The sequence below is a fragment of the Spea bombifrons genome, chromosome 4 (assembly GCF_027358695.1).
Source record: "Spea bombifrons isolate aSpeBom1 chromosome 4, aSpeBom1.2.pri, whole genome shotgun sequence".
NCBI classification, from domain to species: domain Eukaryota; kingdom Metazoa; phylum Chordata; class Amphibia; order Anura; family Pelobatidae; genus Spea; species Spea bombifrons.
In genome coordinates, this window is record NC_071090.1 from 55,433,545 (window position 1) to 55,453,254 (window position 19,710).

Below are 19,710 nucleotides of genomic sequence, written 5' to 3' on the forward strand. Positions count from 1 at the left end.
GCAGAAAGTTTTCAATTTTACTTTCCTCAATTTTAAACTCAAGTAAAGAGTAGTATTACTTGAAATGTTTTTAATCATTTCTTTTCATTGTGCTATTTCTACATATATATATATATATTAGACTTGTGCATTCACATTCGGGCGAACATGAAAACGAACACGAAGGGTGTGTTTTCCTTGTTCAGCCAGAATACCGAAGAAACGAACATGGCGGCGGCAAAACGTACACGAAGACGAAGATGCACAACACGAAGAATCTTTGTGTCAGTCTTCATTAATATCTGGAGTTGAGTATATCACATGCATGGAGATGTATTTGGCCGAATGCATCTGAATGGATGACCACTTGTTCTTTGTGGAGTCCTGTTCAGTGATGTATTTAGTTTTTGTGCTGCCCTTGGCCTGACTAAACTCATGCGTCCCTCAATGTTTATTTGCCCCACCCCTTCCACTCCTTATTCTGTAAACTCCACCCTTTTGTCTTTTGGTCCCACCCCCTCCGCTTTAGGCTCCATCTTTTCCTCTTTGAGCACCACCTCTTTCTTTCTGTATATTAAGCGTGGATACAGAGTACCTAATTGTATATTTTGTGCACCATTTCAAATGTTTTGTCTATTATTTTAAGAAATCATAATATTTAATTAAAATAATGAAAAGTGCAAATGTATCTTGTTTTACCAAGGTTAGCCATCTATGCCAACTATACTTGAAGGATCACAAATTGGTTGAATTAGCACATGGTCATTCTATGATATGAGCATGGTTTGTGTAACAGCAACCGATGTTACTGTACATTCACACACCATTTGTGCCATGCATAGAGCACATCCTTACAAAGATCTTAACAGTGCCATCTTTGTCCCTTAACATCTTAACAGTACCATTTTGTCCCCAAACAGCTTAACTGTGCCATCTGTGTGCCCAAATAGCTTGTCTCTGACATCTTTGTCCCCAAACAGCTTAACAGTGCCATCTACATACAGCATTCATGCATACTTCCTCCCTTACCCTCTCTTTCTTTCCCTCACTCACCACTTTACCACAATTGCAGCTTTCCCTCCAGATGTGAGCACCCTTGAATGTGAGAGTGCCACATTAGCACACAGGGGTGGGCTGCCCCAGGTTGGTCCAAGATTCTTCACAAAGGGCTGGTCCGACATTGAAGCTAAATTATATTTTCCTCACGTGAGTCAATACCTCTTTTATACATGAAAATTTTTTACTTACCCTTGCAGTAGCTGCCTTGACATTTTTTTGCAATTGCTAAGTTTATTTTCCCAAGTACTTACATTTAATGATGAACCTCATTTAAGGTATAATTTACACATTTAGCAACATTAAATCTCATCAGCCACTTGGCTGCACAGTCATCTAATTTGATCAAATCCCCTTGCAGGGAAGAACGTCTTGTTACTACTTTTTAATTTGTACAGTAACCTTTGAGAAACTGTATCAAATGTTTTTGAAAAATCCAAACAAGTTGTGTCTACCCATGTATATTTTTGCTTACCTTTTTTATAGAATACAATTAAGTTAGTCTGACAAAATCTGTACTTCATAGAGCCATACTGACTGTTACTAATGATATTATTAGATTAAATGTTGTTACTTGTCATTTTTTGTCATTAATGGGTTTAGGTTTTTTTTGGGGGGGGTTGTCTTGCTGTCATTTGTTATCCAGGAGGCTACTTTAACCTCTCTCTATATCTGTATTGCTTATAGAAAAAAAGAAAAACAAGAGGAGATACAACTGAAACATTTAAATTCTTAAAGAGATTTAACAAGTTTATTTTAAAGGAGGAGAAATATTAGAGCAAGAGGTCATAGTCAAAAACTAAAGCATCTGAGGTTTAGATGTAATGTAAGGAAGTTTTACTTTACTGTGCGGTGGGTAAATGGAACAGCCTAATATCAGTGGTCATACAGGCTAATGCAGTGAGGGAATTGAAACATACACGGGATAGGTATAAAGCTACCCTGAATCAAAGATAGGACCAAGGACTGAGTCTTTACATCAAGAAAAATGGGCAGACTAGATGGGGTTCTTTTCAAATTCCATGTTTCATTCCAGTGCACTAGTGATTTTGTGGTGCCTCTACGGGTTTGCTTGGGTGAATTAATCTCAAATTTCACCATGTTATGGTAAATGTTCCCCAATTTACCACCTTACTTAAATATATGATAAACACTCTACATAGTTAATTATCAGCAGATATGGACAGCTGTCTTTTCTTGATGGTGTTTTTACTAATTGTGACACGAAGCAGTCTTTTAACAGGCTCAAAAATTGATCCCCTTTCCTGAACTACTTGTTTCAGTATTCCAGTTAATGTCTGAGTAATTTATCAACCATGATTAAAACATGACCAAGATGTGCAACTTTTTCAGTCTGTGACAAAAGTTGATATTCCCCCTCAAATTCCAATTCCAAAAAGGAATGAGATGTGTTCATAGATTGTGTTACATTTATTACAATTTATTACAATTTACTATAAGTCTGAAACATGAAACAAAAGATTCATAAAACTGCTAAGAAGTCAGGAATATTTGTGAACCTATGTTAACCTATATCTTAAAGTTTGACTAATATTGGGTATTAGAAGTACCAAACTATCAGTTTAAAGTACGGTAAGCACTGAAATATGTATATAAGATTTTATTTTTTCTTAGAAAGGCCAAGGAAACTAAAGACAAAAATTCTACTCTGTCTGAGGAACAGACAATGGTTTGCCCTTTGGATCATCAAATCTATCATTTGTAGTTAGCTGCATTATCATGAAGAGTCCGTATGACAGGATCCATAGTAAAATAATGGAGGATACGAGGCCCATCCATATTGCAGGGGTAAAAAAAGATGAACAGTCACTTGCATAAGAAAAAAGGTTGTTCTTGATATGGAATCCCTGTATCTGTAACAAACAAAAGATGTTGAAAACAAAGTGAGATTATATAACAGAACTATTTCTAAACCTTATTCTGAATAACATTTGAAGTCATAGCATTCATTTTTGCTATTGACTATTAGTCAATATTGCATAGTCAAATAAAATAACACAAATTTCCAGCCAGTCAAGCCAGTAAATAATTATTTCACTCAGCAAGATTGAAATCCCTCAACACTTTAGAGACAAAATGAATGCAGGATCTCACAGCTATTTAGTATAAATCAGCAATTATATCTGCATTATTTCTTAACCAGTCTTCTAATTTATCATGTGAATCTAACCTTTTATTACACTAACACTGTGAATGACACTGTCATTTAAGATACATGATTCATGATTTCCCCCCGGAGATCACAATACCATATATTGTTACACATAGCCTCAGATTAGAATTCTGACTGTGCTCAAGGAGCATTAATTCTCATTTTACCATTCTGAAATTACTGCTTACCCTAAATGTTGTTGTAACTACTAGGTCTGTGATGATAAAGTGTAAAATGTTTGCTTAATTTGCATTTAGGAGAAATTGAAAATGAATAAACTAATAAGTAACTATAGGATAGACAGGTTCTGGGTTACATTATTTCCTGGTATATCTAAGTAAAGTTGGCACTAAAGCTGGAATGTTCCTAAACAAACAGTTACTGAGTGGGTGGTTGTGTGGGTAGTAACAGCCAAGGAGTCTATGTGCAGACCTTTAGTATTCAAGATGGAATAATAGAAATATTATATAAAAACTAACATTCTAAATGTTCTTTACTCACCTGGAATTCATAAAGGAATATTTCCCAGTATTTTGCTGCTTCATTGTTTGGAACAAAGATTTCTGCATGGAGGGAACTCGTTCCAACCTGCTGGCAATGATATGAATACTCTGCTGGAGCTGAAGCATATGTTGTTCGGAAAGTAGCATTTTTCTCCATTTCTTGGTTGGGGATTATCATGACTTGTTCTAATTTGAACCAGTCTCTAGCAGACCCAGTGTAGAACTTGTTGGTCATATAAAACCTAAAAATATAAGCAAATATCGTAAGTAAAATCAAATAGATTTGTTGGTCTGTACTATAAAGATACATCCATCCTCGTTCTTGGATGGCTAAGAGACACAATCTGGTTTTCTTAACCCAACAAGTTAGTTGAAACAGGTCAATGCTGTAGTGCTTTGATTTGCTTTTCCTTTCAAACATCACTACACGGATGTAATCTCAATTCACAGCAATTCTTGCTGTGATTGTTTATATGTCACTGTATAAATGTATGAGCAATTTCTGCTTCAAATATATAATATGTCTTCCTTCCAGCTTCCCTACCTTCAGGAAGGGGCTCATCCATGGTTATTCAGCAGCTGGTGAGAGGTCTATTCTGGTGCTCCCTCATGGTCCTCACAAGCTGCCTGTGTTTGAGCGGAAGGAAATGGCTCAAACTCAGTCAGTGTAATGGGACTGAGGAAGCACTGATGGAGAGGGTTTTGACGGTGGCTGGACTCTCCTCTATCAGTCATTCTGTTCAACAGTCAAACAGTATTCCTAGCCCAGTCTGCTCCAGATCACTGTCTACACACACACACACGCACACACACACACACACACACACACATTATATATATATATATATATATATATATATATATATATATATAATGTGTATGCCAATTGCAGTATAGTGGGGGGGGTTTGGTCACAACTGTTTATGCATATATTAAATGGTCTAAAAGGTTGTTTTCTTCAGGTGTTATGTGGTGTTATTTTATATTCATTATTATATTTCATAAAGTTTCTATTTATTTGCTTTCTAGAGATGTAAGTTAGGAATTGGTGCTCATTTACTTTAATCAATCTAATTTATTTGTAATGGGACATTTATATTTTTTATCCAAATCTCCGTTTATTGAAGCAAGTATACATACAAAACATATGGCATACAAATAAAGAGTCAATTCGGGAGACAACTCCCAGAACAACAATCAGAATGAGAGACAAAAATCCAGCCATAGCATTGCGTATTAAAACGGCATACCAGAGTCCGGCAGACTCCTAAGATAACATCCAGCCGGGCAGAACTGGAGCAACCCGAAAATACAGATAACAGTAATACATGACAGCCGGCATTCCAGAACATTATTAGTACAGAGAGCATTGGAAACAAAAACAAAAATAAAAACACAAAACAATAAGAACACAGTACTCCAGGAAGACATGCACAACCAGTCGTCGGGACACTGAGCATGGAAATGCAGGTAAGTAAAATCCCAGACGGGGCCACAATGAGAGCAAACACAAATTTAATTTAATCGGGCGCCGCCTGAACTTGGGTAGTACAAATCGCCGTGAATGCGTGTGAGGCCGTGAACCTAACCCAGGGGAGCCATTTAATATCATTATTGTATTCCTTGCCCTGAGAGGAGGCCACCAGATCTTCCATTTGCATTATAAAATTCACCCTAGCTACCCATGCGGCAATCGGGGGAGGTCCCCTCTGTTTCCAGAACCGAGGAATAATTGACTTCGCCGCCTGCACCAAGTGAATCGTCAGAGAACGCCTGTACGAACCAGGCGGAACTCGAGTATGATGAAATAATAGGGCAGCCGGGGACGCCACAAAGTTTGGATCGGTAAGGTCCCTTATAACCCCAACCACTGCACGCCAGAACGGACGAACATCAGCACACTCCCACCACAGATGGATAAAGGTACCTGCAGCAAGGCCACACCTCCAACAAAGAGGCGAGACCTGCGGAAGGAAGATGTGTAGCTCAGCTGGCACCCTGTACCACCGGGAAAGGAGTTTATAAGAACACTCCTGGAGTCTAGTGGAGAGGGAACTCTTATGAACCAGACCAATCAACACATCCCATTCGGGATCCGTAAAAGTTAACTGAAGATCCCTCTCCCACAAACTGAGAAAGAAGGGTTTCGAGGTAACCCGACTCTCCAAGAGGAGGGCGTAAAGTTGAGAAAGAAGGTGGGACGGTTCAGAACCAGCATCACATAAAACCTCAAAAGCCGTTAAATCCCTACTAATTTGGGGGTTAGGTAACAGTGTACCCAGGTAGTGTTTTAGCTGGTGATACAGGAAGGATAGACGAAAAGACTGGGTATCCGGTGAGACCAAATCCGACAGAGGCCGGAAAGCGGTACCTTTAAGTACATGGCAGATACGAAGGGTGCTCGACTGTTTGGGTTTCAACAATTTCAACAGATCATGTCGAACACACAAGGTAAGTACCGGGTTATGCATTAGTGGAAAAAGGGGGCCAGGGACAGTGGTCAGAACCTGTTTGTCCGCCAATCTCCGAAAGACCAACAAGGTCGCGGAGATGGTGGGATGAGAGCGGACAGTCAGCACCCTATGACGAGTTGGCAGCCAGGGGGCAACCGAGATGTGTCCCACGAAGAAAGAAGCCTCCAACGAGAGCCACAACTTCGGCACCCCCAGGGACCACTCCACCACTCTACGCAGGTGAGAGGCCCTCCAGTAGGACTCAAGATGGGGCAAGCCCATGCCCCCCTTAGCCTTGGGCCTAATGAGGTGCTGATAGGAGAGACGCGATGTGCGGGCACCCCACACAAATTTCATGAAAACCCTACGACAGGAGTGGAAGTAGGATTGCGGTAGGAAAATAGGGAGGGACTGGAAAAGATAGAGGAATCTGGGAAGGATATTCATTTTCAGGACCGCAATACGACCGAACCAGGAAATATGCGGTACCGCCCAAGTGCGTAAGTCAGCGGTTACAGACGTCAACAACGCATCGTAATTTAGAGAAAAAAGTAAGGAAAGGTCCGCGGGAATCCACAGACCCAGGTATTTAATGGCCTTAGCCTGCCATTTAAATGGGAAAGTGCTAGATATCTGATGCCGGACAGCGTCTGACACATTAAGCCCTACAATTTCGGACTTTTGAATATTAACCTTAAAATTTGACAGGGCACCATATTCGATCAAAGCGCTAGAAATATGTTGGAGGGAGGACAATGGTTCCCGGACGATGCACAAAAGATCGTCGGCATAGATTGCCACCTTATGAGTGATCCCGGAAACCTCACAACCCACAATATCCGTATTAGCACGGAGTGCCTGGGCCAGAGGTTCCATTGCCAATATGAACAAGAGTGGGGATAGCGGGCAACCCTGTCTCGTGCCATTAGCAAGGCAAAGTCTATCCGAGAAAATTCCATTAACCCTCACCCGAGCAGAGGGGTTAGAATACAGCACCCGCGCAAGGGACAGAAAATTGCCTCCAATGCCAATCACCTCCATAACCCTAAACAAAAACGTCCAGGCGACCCTATCGAACGCCTTTTCGGCGTCCATAGAAATGAGGGCCATGGGTGTCTTGGTAACATGGGCATGTGTAAGGAGATTAAGAATCCGAATCGTATTGTCTCTGGCCTCCCTCCCAGGGACAAAGCCAACCTGGTCCTTGTGTATTAAAGAGGGAATGAAAGGCTGAAGACGCAGAGCCATAACCTTCGCCAACAATTTCACATCTGTATTGATTAAGGAGATGGGGCGATAACTCGAACATTGTTCGGGATCTTTACCTGGTTTGTGGATAACCGAAATATACGCTAGGTTAGTGTGAGGGTCTAATTGGGCATTAGAGGCCAGCGCGTTAAACAAATTCACCAGCTGTGGGCCCAAAACCGGCAGAAAATGTTTATAATAGCGCACCGTGAAGCCATCCGGCCCAGGAGCCTTCCCATTTGGAGTCAGCCGTAAAGCTGCAGCCACCTCTTCAGCAGTAACGGGTGCATCGAGGGCTTCCCTAGCTAAAGCGGGGAGACGTTGTGGCAGATACCTGGAGAGATACTCATCTATGGAGGCCCGATAAGCAGGATCAGAACCCATCGGAGAGGGTAGAGTATAGAGCGCCTTATAATAGGCATGGAAACAATCCGCAATTTTAGCAGAGTCATGATGAAGAGCTCCACCATGATCCCTAATTTTGGGTATAAAAGAGGCTGCCCTTTGAGTTCGGAGAGCTCTAGCCAACAACTTACCGGGTTTGTCACCCCATTCATAGAATAGTTTCCTTGTCAAGAGGAAAGTATGCTTCACCCTTGTATCTAAAAGGGAGGCCAATTGGTGTCTCAGGGATTGTAATTGGGGTAGTATGTCTGCCGCCAAGGTAGACTTGTGAGATTGCTCCAATTGATGAATCCGCTTCGTGAGGGAGAGAACCTGAGCCCGTTTGGAATGTTTAATTTTAGAGCCAATTTTGATTAAATGGCCTCTAATAACCGCCTTATGGGCCTCCCAGACCGTAGGATATGGAATAGCATCCGAGACATTTTCCGTAAAGTAATTACGGAGGTGAGTCAATAACTCCGAGGCATACACGGGATCGTTCAAAATGTTCTCATTAAGCCTCCAATTCCACGGCCTGGGGGGCGCGTCAGTAAAACGTAAAGTTAAATGGACCGGCGCATGATCACTAAATGATTGTATGCCAATTTCAGTAGATTGAAGTTGTGGCAGATGATAATGGGAAAGAAATAGAGCATCAATTCTGGAGTACCTATCATGTGGATGGGAATAAAAAGTAAAATCTTTAGTCGTAGGATGTTGCGCCCGCCAGACGTCCACCAGTTGGTTTAAATGTAGCCATTTTTTGACCCTCTTAATTTTAGAGAAAGGAATATGCGAAGAGCGGGCCGAGGAATCCTTAGTTGGATCCAGGGTCATGTTAAGATCCCCCCCAAAAACCGTAAGGCCCTCACAAAAATCACCCAAGGCAGCCAACATTTTACTAAGAAACATGGGTTGATCAATGTTTGGGGCGTAAATATTACCAAGCGTAACTTTTTGATTACCGATATAACCCTTCAGAAAAAGGGCCCTGCCGTCAGAGTCCCTCCAGATGTCCAGCAACCGAAAAGAGAGCGATTTGTGGAGGAGAATAGCAACACCTTTGGTTTTGGAAACCGGTGAGCTAGAAAAAAAAGCGTGTGTATAACGATTATTTGTGAGTTTAAATTCTTTAGGGGATTTATAATGAGTTTCCTGTAAAAATGCTATATGTGTGCGATAGGAATGTAATATGTGTAGTAGTTTGGACCGCTGCTGGGGCTTATTCAAACCCCTGACATTCAGGGACGTGACCCGCACTAAATCAAGCGCCATCTAATGGACATCCGGGGGAACCCCTTGCATGCATACCGAACCCGGAGTACATAATAACAAAACAGCAAAACATGAAATAATAACAGAAAACAGAGTCTCGAGCCAAAAAAGAAAACATAAGCACAGACTCTGGATGCCTAGGCATCGAATACTGAGCCAATGACCTCCGTGAGGTCCGAAACTGCAACTTCACCCCACAGGGGAGGGAAGCGAGCAGGCTCCGGGGGTAACCGCCAACAAAAAAAGGCAGTACGAAAATGCGGAAAAACGGAAAAGAAAACAGCACCAAAAATGAACGGAAGCAGAGCCGCGCACCCTGACCACATACATAACTCTAGCCGCAGCATTATAGAACCAAGGTTCAAGTAAGTATAAACACCGAGACCCCCAGGCGGACTGCCTGCGCAGCAGTGACTATGTGAAATGACAAAATAAAGCAATAAAACAATAAAAACGGCGCAATAGAACGGCGGAATGTCTCACGATCAAGTAGGTAAAACTAAACGCAACGGGACAGCTCCCCGATGAAAAGGATACTCGCGAGGGAAGGTGGTGCGAACGGCGGAGCAGTCTCGGCAAAATAGCAGGTGAGTGCCCACATCCAAATCGGGCTTAAGGACAGGAGTCCTCCACACGGCGATGCCGCTTTCGTCGCTGAGGTCTCGGGATCCACTCCCCGGCAGAGTCCGCAGAGGATGTAGGCAACAGAAACGCGGGTTCCCAATCCTCCACCTCGCAGGTCGGGAGATCCAACGCCTCAACGAAAGGCTGCACATCTGCGAAATGGCGGATGAGGTGAGTATTCGGTCCCCTGCGCACGATGAGCGCGAACGGAAAGCCCCACTGGTATGGGATATGAGCTTCGCGCAATGCCAGGGTAACCGGTCGTAGAAAGCGCCTGGCACGTAGAGTCGCGGGAGACAGGTCTTGATAGATGGCAAGCGTATGTGATTCCCACGAGAGGGTTGTAGTAACTCGGCAAGCGCGGACAATCTCCTCCTTGAGCGGGTAGCACCGCAGGCAGCAGATCACATCACGCGGTGGGGCCGAGCCCATCGGTTTCTGCCGAAGAGCCCTATGCGCCCTATCAAATTCGATAACGGTGTCGGTGGGCCGCTGCAATATGTTATTAAAGATCTCCTGCAGGGTCGATTGTAGATCCGCATGAAGAACAGATTCCGGGAGGCCTCGTACCCGTAGGTTATTCCTCCTACCCCTGTTATCGATATCCTCAAGTTTCCTCGAGAGATGCGACAAGATGGAGGACTGGTCCCGCACCTGCTTTGAGAGGGAGTCCACAGTATGGCAAATCTTAGGCTGTTCATCCTCCAGGGCGGCCACGCGGTCCCCAATATGGCGGATGTCCCCCTGGATAGCGGTGAGACTGGAGCGAATGCCCTGGGTAGCGCGTTCAATAATATCTGAAATATCTTCCCTCGTAGGTAAAGATTCCAACTTCCTCTGCCATGACGAATCCGAGGGAACAGCAGAAGCTGCAGAAGACTGAAGGCAAACCGTTCCCGCCACTGCACTGCCGGGGCTACCCGGTTCTGAAGCAGGCCTCGAAAAGGAGTCGCGGGAATCCGGATCCGATGGCGGCTGAAAGAACGAGCGAACCGAGGTAAGGGTTCTCTCTTTCGAACCAGATGGCTTTGGGGTGCCCGGAACCTTGTGGGTTTTACCCATTTCGGCGAGCAAGCGTGCTACAGAAGCTAATTTCTGGCAGGGCGCACGGGAGCTCAAAGCTTATGCGTCCATCTTTGCTGGAGTCCGGCCACGCCCCCGTAATGGGACATTTATTGATTAACCATTAGTATATATTGACTTAAACAACTAATTGACCTCAAACATGCCTGACAATGTTAAAAAATATTACCTTATTTCTAGGCTGCTTAATCCATTTCCAGGTGACATATACAGTAAAGACAATCTAAAAAAAAAAAACCACACACATTTTATAGGTTGGTACCTCACAGCTTTAGATAGAAAGAGTCTCACTTAAGGAAAAAGTATGTCAAAAGCTATTAGTGTCTGCAAAGTAAAAAACAAAAACGCATTCTTAGCTTTTTATGTAACACTTACAAATGTATTAAACATACAGAGTATATTATGCTTCATAGAGAGTATATTATTTTGAAATGAGACAATAAAAAAAAACAGGAGAGGTCCCTGTTATGGTCACAAGGCCCACGGTACCACAAGGGCTGCATGTGCCTAAGTTGCACCCCTGATCTTAACCTGACATTATATTCACAGGAAACCAAAATTAAGTGCTTTATATATGTCATAGGGTCACTTACGTGGTGTTGGAGGCAGAACACACCGATGAGTTTGTTTGTGCCGTTTGGGATATGAATGTAGCATTGGTGAGATCAAAAGTTTTTGTACTGTTTGATTTAAGGGAAAATGTTTTAGCATAAATCAAAATGCAGGTGGTGCCATTTTCATTTGTCACATTTAATGGTGGATATGGAGCAGTAGTATCTGTGGACAGGAGTTGTCGTCCTAATGTTGGCGCCTGGTCAAAAGTTTTAAAAACCTAGGGAACAATATAATTTCATTAGAAAGAACACTGTCATATATACATGCGGTATGACAAAACTAGAACTGACAACATTAGGTACAGAGGACTCAAGCTTACCCTCTATTACCACACAATAATGATAATACAAATAATGATAATAAGTTAATATATAATAATTTAATTAAGGTATAATCATTAATATTGAGAAAAGCCCTGGATTTTACACATTACATTAACAAGCTGTAGAAGGAAGAGCATAAATAGTTCTAGTAAATATGTTTTTTTCCCCATGTGTTACTTGCTCCAAGGCATAGTTTTTAATTGTTGTGTTTTACTGACAGCATATAGTACATTGACATTTCACTGAGAGAAATTGTAAACTCTGACCAAGGCCTTATGTAGCCTGACCCAAATTGACCGTAATTTCCGTGCCAGGAACTGTAGGTTTCTGAGACAATAGTTTGTGCACTGTCACCCAGTGACATGAGCACAGGGACATGGGTTATGTTTAGTAAACTAACCAACCCATGCCAGAGTTGAAAATAAGTGCACTGTCACCTAGAATCCTTCTCCAGAGTGCAAAAAAAAACCTGCAGCACAATGTGGGAAGATGTGTGAAAGGCAGGGCAAAAAAGTGTTCCAAGTGTTATCCAAACACGGTCATACAGGGGGTATACATACAACTTCAGGGGGTAGCTGTACCATCTTTATTGTGTTGTTTTGGGAAACAATTAGGCAATGAAGAATGAATAGTTAAAGACCAACATGTTTCCCAAGTTAAACACTTACTGAAACAGTGGCATAAATGTCATGACTATATGTTAGTTACATACTGGAGGATTTTAGGTATTTTACTGTTTGATTGTCCAGCCATGATTTCTCTTTTCTTTATTTAGTGTAGCACCACAAATTACACATTGGGGTTTTTTTCTGACAAGTAGGGCTTTTCCTGATTAATTCATATAACACAATGTGATGAGAGATTTAAAATGGCCTAAAACTGAAAAAAAAACCTTTTTTGCAATTTAGGTTAGAATTCTTTCACTAGGTGGGTGCAACTGCTGAATAAATATGTGTAGTGGTGGTAACCCATATGCACAGGTTTTTGTAGGGGCTATATAGGGTATATTGTTCCTCCCAAAACCTATGCAAGTGGGTTATCACTGCACCTTTTTTTCAGTGAAAAAATTCAAAAGTATCCAAATGTATAACTTAATAGTGTAGAATTTATGGGGGTTTAAAATTCTAACCTATTTAATTATACTTTTGGTTTTGGAGGTCTAGTGGTATTATTTTATGTATGTACAACCCTCCATCCCATAGGACAAGATTGGAAGAAGAGAATAAGCAAGGGATTTTGTGGCTCTCCTAAAGTTTTTTTTTTTCTTAATTAAACACACTAACCTTTCTTATCCCCAATGGCCATTAGCTGGGGGCATAGACGTCCCACAAGGATTTTTAATACTGTTTTATTTGAAATGTAAATGTCGTTTACTTTAGGGTTCTTTCTGTGTTTAAACTCTGCCCATGAACACAAACAAGTCAGAAAGGGATGATGTATACAATACATCATTAAGGTTTAACAATCACAATAGAAACCAATGCAACGTCCCTTCTTATTACATTACTGTAACCATTTTCCCCCAAAACTGCTCTTAGTACACATCTCCAATAGTGTCCTTTCTTGATCTGTATTTTGGTATGCAATTAGATGCACGCATTGCATAGTTGCATATATTATTGCTGAGAACCAGTCCTACATAGTGTTCACTCAATCATAGTGTAACCAATAGGTCAGCTTAATGTAAGCCAAGTAAATACTATATCCAGAAGGTACAGTGCCACCAGAATAAAGGACACTCAACAATATTAACAAGCTTAATGAAGGGAATACACCCTCCACCCTTCTGGTTTCAGCTGGTCGATCAGCTGCAGAACGATGCCTACTATACAGTACATTCTACTGTAACATGCCAGCAGTACAAGAAGCTATCAATTAGCTTAAGTTTTAACCAACATGTTCCATTTTAACCACTGCTTTAATCATTACAAATACAAACAAGTGAGGGAAAAGTTACAGCGACAAGAAAAAGAGTACCCAACCATTAATAATCACACATCAGCCAACTAATTAAGAGAGGTTAATGCCGTTATGCATTAAAAGTAAAGTTGTTTATAAATTTTTGAATACTAACCATTAAATAAATACTATGAAAACATTTTCGCAGCATTGGTTGACACAATGGACTGCTAGTAATGGGAGCCTTATTTATTTATTAATCTTAACCAAGCCTAATCACAAATTCACAAAATATTTGGGGCTTATTGGGATTTTTAGGGTTGAAAAGTGTGTGATTATCTGTAGTAGTAAATCTCACTTCCCCTTAATATCCAAATTCAGAAAAGTAGGACGCTTTTCTCGTTGTGTACCAGTATATCTTAACATGCATTAATTTTATAAACAAATTGTATATTGTAAATTTGAATTTGATTAATTGTTAATTAGCACTACAGAATCTGCTCACGCTCTATAAAAATATATAATAGTGTGGTCTTGGTGGGCAAGAGGCAATCTCTTTGGAGTTCTTGTAGGGATAAACGGGACCAGAAATTCATGCAGATTAAAGAAGTATTGAAGGCCTGGCTTACACATCTACGAACATTTCTAAATTGTAACTTGAAAAAGCCAACATGTTACCTGAAACTATGTTCTTTATGCCAACCCACACCCATGGGATGACATTCTTGCCTAACCTAAGCTAGTTTAGCCAATAAATAGACCTTAACATGTTGCCATTGGACATGTAAACATCATCTAATGGGACACCTGTGTCACCTATTGTTTAATTCATCAATGTTAGCATACTATTTTAATGTTCAAAGATTTGAGTAAAAATTGTTTTGTGGAGCAAGGCAATAATAAATAAAAAAAATTTGAAACGTTAGATGTTCTAGAATAATTGACATTTATTTAACTTCTGAGCATGGATATATTCTATTGTTTTTGTTTAATTTTTTTTATAAATAGTTGTGGCAAAAACATAATTCTATCTAAAATGGATTGGGGTGATAACATCTAGAACTGGACTTAAACTTAATATTTATAGGCTATATTTGGCTCTTATTTTTATTAATGAATACAATGAATTCCATTATCCATTTCATAATTATATAATATTTCTATAAACATAATTATATGGTACTAACATGTTCCAACGAGGTATTCAAGTGTAACTTTTAAAATATGCAAACATTTATAAAATCGTCCTATGCGTACAAGATGAAGATCTGAAGAGCAAGGCCAGATTAATGGCAGGGCACATTGCCCCTAGAAATGATATCACTTTTCAGCGCACAGTGTCAGTGAGGAAGGATAATTGCCACATGACATGAGACCAGATCGGAAAACTGCACAACAAATAGAACAAAATGAAAAAAGACTGCCAGAGGCAGAGAGTAGAAAAAAGGGAAAAAAGAGAGCTTGCTAAAGGCAAGCAATCCAGAGAAAGGGTATTTCCTGTATAATTGCTCCAGGGTCCAAAGCTTGTTAATCTGGCCTTGCTGAAGAGGTTGAACCTGGTGACCCGCAGGATTTTTCAGCATGCTAACATGAAACACACTCCAAACCACTTAACTATGCATGAGCAATGATTGCCAAATGTACAACTATTTTTCAAAGTAGTTGCATAGCCAGACAGTTTGATCATTGCCTAGCCTTTGTTTTTTCTGTGACTCTGTGAATATTCTACTTCATTGGTGTACATGACTACATAAAAGACTAGATGAAATGGTTTTATTTCCACTAATAGATTTGTATTGAAAAAAAAAATGACCGAACCCCTTGATCTACTTTACTACTCATATCTATACTTCCTAGTGGGTACAACATTGTAACTTGTAAATAATGGGAACACTGATAAGTAATAGACACATAATGAGACAAAAGTCTCACTATTAATAAATAGTGAGACTAGATTAAAAATAATCTAGATAATTATTTGGTTCTGTACTGTGGATTTATGAAACAATACACCTCATGTGAAAGTTGATAGCATTCTAAAATGCCACAAATTAAACTGGATTAGCTTTTATGCATACGTTCCTTGTAAATCCATGCATATGTATGTGTACAATTATAGTTCAGTGTCACACTTTGAAAAGCTGGTCTACATGTAGAATTTCATTATTGTTTATTTAAATATCATCTCTAAAGACCTAGTCAATCAGCAACAGCACACAATCTGCTTAATGCATAGCTAGTCTGAACCGAAATAGGAATGTGCGGTGTATACACCATAGGTATCTTATGAAACAAAGTGATAATATATGAAAATCAGCTACAGTCTTGCTAATGAGTGTATAAATAATGTTAAAAAGTAGCCAACATTTCATTTTTCTGGAGAACTATGGTGCATGAACCTTGGTGACAGTCAAGAACTCCCAGTAACCGGCTAAAACCACTCTGAAGTTATTCGGGGTGGTGGTATATAATTAAGCATACTGTTCATAAGTGCATAGACTGTCACGACTGCCGTGACTCAGGAACGCTCACCGCAAGAGTTCTTTGCCCTGAAACACCAAGCAAAGTGTTGAGTGTTAAGATAAGCAGACAGGAACTTCGATGATCCCAACAGTGAGGAGTCTCAGGTATAGGCAGATGTAAATAGTCTCTGAGGGTGGGTACAAAAGCACTACAAAGAGTAGCCCGATACCTGTATAGGTAATGCTGCAGGCAAATGCCAGGACAGGTGCCACTGAAAACCAGGTCAGGTGTGCAGAGCAGGTAGTTAGCTTGGTACACAGAGTGAGTAGTTAGGATAGCCAGGAATGTTACAAAATTGTAAGACAGAGAGTAAGCAGATAAGCCAGGAATCAAATCAAACTTCCGAAACCAATATAGCAATCATGCATGACTACATTAGAATGCCTCTGTATAGAAGTTCCGGATTCTTAAATCCAGCGCCTAGCCTGCCCTGCCTTGACTTTCCAACAGGACCGTGGAGCAGGGTGTTTTCAAATAAGTTCATGCCACATAGGGACATTGCACCGACTAGCAGCAACCTAGTTTAAATTCATAAGGTGAGAAGACATAAAATAATTCTTTGTTATAACCCTGGTGTGGCAGTGCGTGATCAGACAAATATTTACAATACATAACAAATACCTACAATTTGCCCAGACACTTAAGTCATAAATGCTGAAGTTTAGTTACTCGTTGACATAGTGTCAAACTGTCTTTTTATTGATACATGTGCATTATAGTGATAAAAATAAAAATAATACTACTCAGAATTGCTGTAACTGGTACTATATATATATATATATATATATATACACACACACACATATATTTTTTTATATGTTCCAGGATGATCTTGTACTGGGTTATTACAGAAAAGGCCAATACATTTATTGTAAAGCTAAATCGCCACTTAACAGTCATGTAATCCCAAAAAGCATACCATCTCTGAAAACTGGTGAGTTTATACGTTTATAATACACCCAAAAACAATTAAAACAGTGTTGGAAGAACTGAGCGTTTGAACAAGCCAATGCTATGCTTTATCTTACTATAGTAAGCCCCTTGTCCAAATACACAACAAAATGACTTAAGCTTCTCACTATTTATATGCGAAATATTATGATGCTATAAAACAAAACATTAAAACGACAAGGAGTGTTTATGTTCCCTTTAATTATGACATGATGAAAGAGATAGTGATAGTGCCAAAGAGATATTTTTAATGAATTGTGCTCATTTTGAAATAGCAGAGATCATCCTTTATACACTCCTTTTAAAGTACACAGTTATGAGCATGATATTTGATCTGAGTGTGAGACATTAAATGTTCTTACAGTTGATTTCTGACAAGGTCCTGAAATACTCTATTCTAAGATACTGAGAATGTACATACAAAAGCTACTACAAGCAAGAAAACATCTCTAAAAATGTTTTCATACAATTAAAATCTAGCTTTAATTTAGAATGGCATGGGAAGAACAAAGCTTAGGCAGCATGTCTTTAATTAATGTACTATAGTAGCACTGCAAGTTGAAAAGGAAGAAGAAATAACTAACCACTACAAATATTTTAAACCCTTGTATGTGTACTTTTATTTGAAACTATTTTCATTAGAGAGTTTTTGGTCACAGTGTCACTTTGTGTGTTTGGAATATATACAAGGTAATTTATGTAAGGCATATAGGAGACCTTTTTAAATGAAGAGCAGTTTTGCTGACCCTATACGTCATCTTGTCATTGTGAGAAATTGCCCCATTTTTTTCAACATCACAGAAAGCAAAGGACTAATTTCTTTGGATTTCAATTTATTCTTGCTAGAATATATCCCTGGTGTCAAATCTGCTTTGAGAACACAATCTGGGAATTTCCTTTAAATCTGCCTAGTCAGACTTTTAGAGCGGAGCCAACTAAGCTGGTTGCATGAAACCACAGCTCTGTCTACCCAAGGGAATATCCATCACTACTGGTGCAAAATTGGCTCAGAAAGGCAGTGAACACCTTCACCACATGCCCGATACCTTTCCAAGTGCTCAGTGAAAATTGGACAACATGGAAAATCACAGTAAAAGAAACAATTTGAGAATCATAGGTATACCGGAGGTGGTCAAGCCTTGGAATCTCATTACCATGCAAACTCTTCAGTCCTATGGCAAACTAATTGGCTTCAATATCAACTTAGCCAAACCCGAGTCCCTATATTTGGGGCCAACAAAAAAACTCCATCAAGAGCGGATATTTTTGGACTCACATGGGCAGATACATGTATCACACACTTAAGAATCAGAATACTCAAAAATATTAACTCACCATACACCCAAAAACAATTAAAACAGTGTTGGAAGAACTGAGAGTTTGAAAACCAATGCACTCATCTCTCACAGGTTCCTGAAGCTGCTTTATCTTATACAACAACTACCATTGCTCATACCACCAGGAGACATTGCAAAAAACAACAAACAATTCAATGTATTTCCCTGGAACAGCCGTAATCTTAGGATTAACCTCTGTAAGCTACAGAACAAACAAGCGATGCTGGGACTGAATGTCCCAAACATCGAGATGTATAAAAGGGCTGCCTTGCTGCAATATATTATAAATTGGATAAATAATATGAACAATTTTAAATATACACGCCTTGATTAACAATTTAGTAACACTATATCTCTAACTAATCTTCTGCATACACCACGCATCACACTGCCCACACGGATAAGAGAAAACTCAGTTGTTAATCCTATTATTAAATAGCTGACGAGAATTAACCAGGGCCTGTATTGGGAGTATACAACATACATGATATGGATAAAAGTATTGGGACATACTTCTTAGTTATTGAATTCAGGTGTTTCAGACAGACCCATTGCCAAAGGTTTATAAAGCCAAGCAACCAGCCATGCAGTCTGCATTTACGAACGTTTGTGACATAAATGTGTGGTTCTGAAGAGCTCAGTGAATTCAAGCATGGTACTGTGATGGGATGCCACCTTTGCAATGAGTCAGTTTCATCGCTACTAGATATTTCTCAGTCAACTGTAGGTGGTATTATAAGAAAGTGGAAGCGTTTAGGAACAGCAGTAGCTCAGCCACAATGTGGAAGACCAAGTAAAGTCACAGAGTGGGGTTGCCAAATGCTGAAGGAAGCACAGGGTGCGTAGAAAGTCCTCAATGCTTTGCTGATTCCATAGCTGAGTTCTAAACTTCTACTGGAATTAATATCAGCACAAAAACTGTGCAGCAGGAGCTTCATGGAATGGTATTGCACAACATATCACAATTGCTATCCCATGCCGAAACGGCCATCAAGCAAAATTCCAGGGCATGGATGGCTGCCCCCACATTTTGATGCCATGATTTGCATACCTTCAGACAGGGAGATATATGAGATCAGATGATGATTTCGATAATTTTGTACTGAATAGGACGACTTCCACTTAACACAACTAAAACTTTGCTGGATCCTGCAAGTAGTGTAACTAATATGCAATGCCTGACAGTGTTATTTCTATATAACACTTATGTTTGGATAATAAGTTCCTTTTTGACTGAGCACCAGACTAGATCTGAGAAAAAAAAAACATCTTACCTTTTTGACG

The 19,710-nt window shown here is 40.1% G+C and overlaps 1 protein-coding gene across 1 annotated transcript in view; it reads right to left on the minus strand.

Moving 5' to 3' along the window:
* Nucleotides 1-2,451: 2,451 nt before the first annotated feature.
* LOC128491186 (V-type proton ATPase subunit S1-like) overlaps nt 2,452-19,710 on the minus strand; it is a 30,680-nt gene continuing 13,421 nt past the window's right edge. The window contains exons 7-10 of the mRNA XM_053463411.1: nt 11,372-11,610; nt 10,948-11,001; nt 3,710-3,953; nt 2,452-2,909 (exon numbers count right to left, since the gene is read on the minus strand). Coding sequence (XP_053319386.1) covers nt 2,700-2,909; nt 3,710-3,953; nt 10,948-11,001; nt 11,372-11,610 — 747 coding nt within the window. The 3' untranslated portion in view covers nt 2,452-2,699. The remainder of the gene's footprint in view (nt 2,910-3,709; nt 3,954-10,947; nt 11,002-11,371; nt 11,611-19,710) is intronic.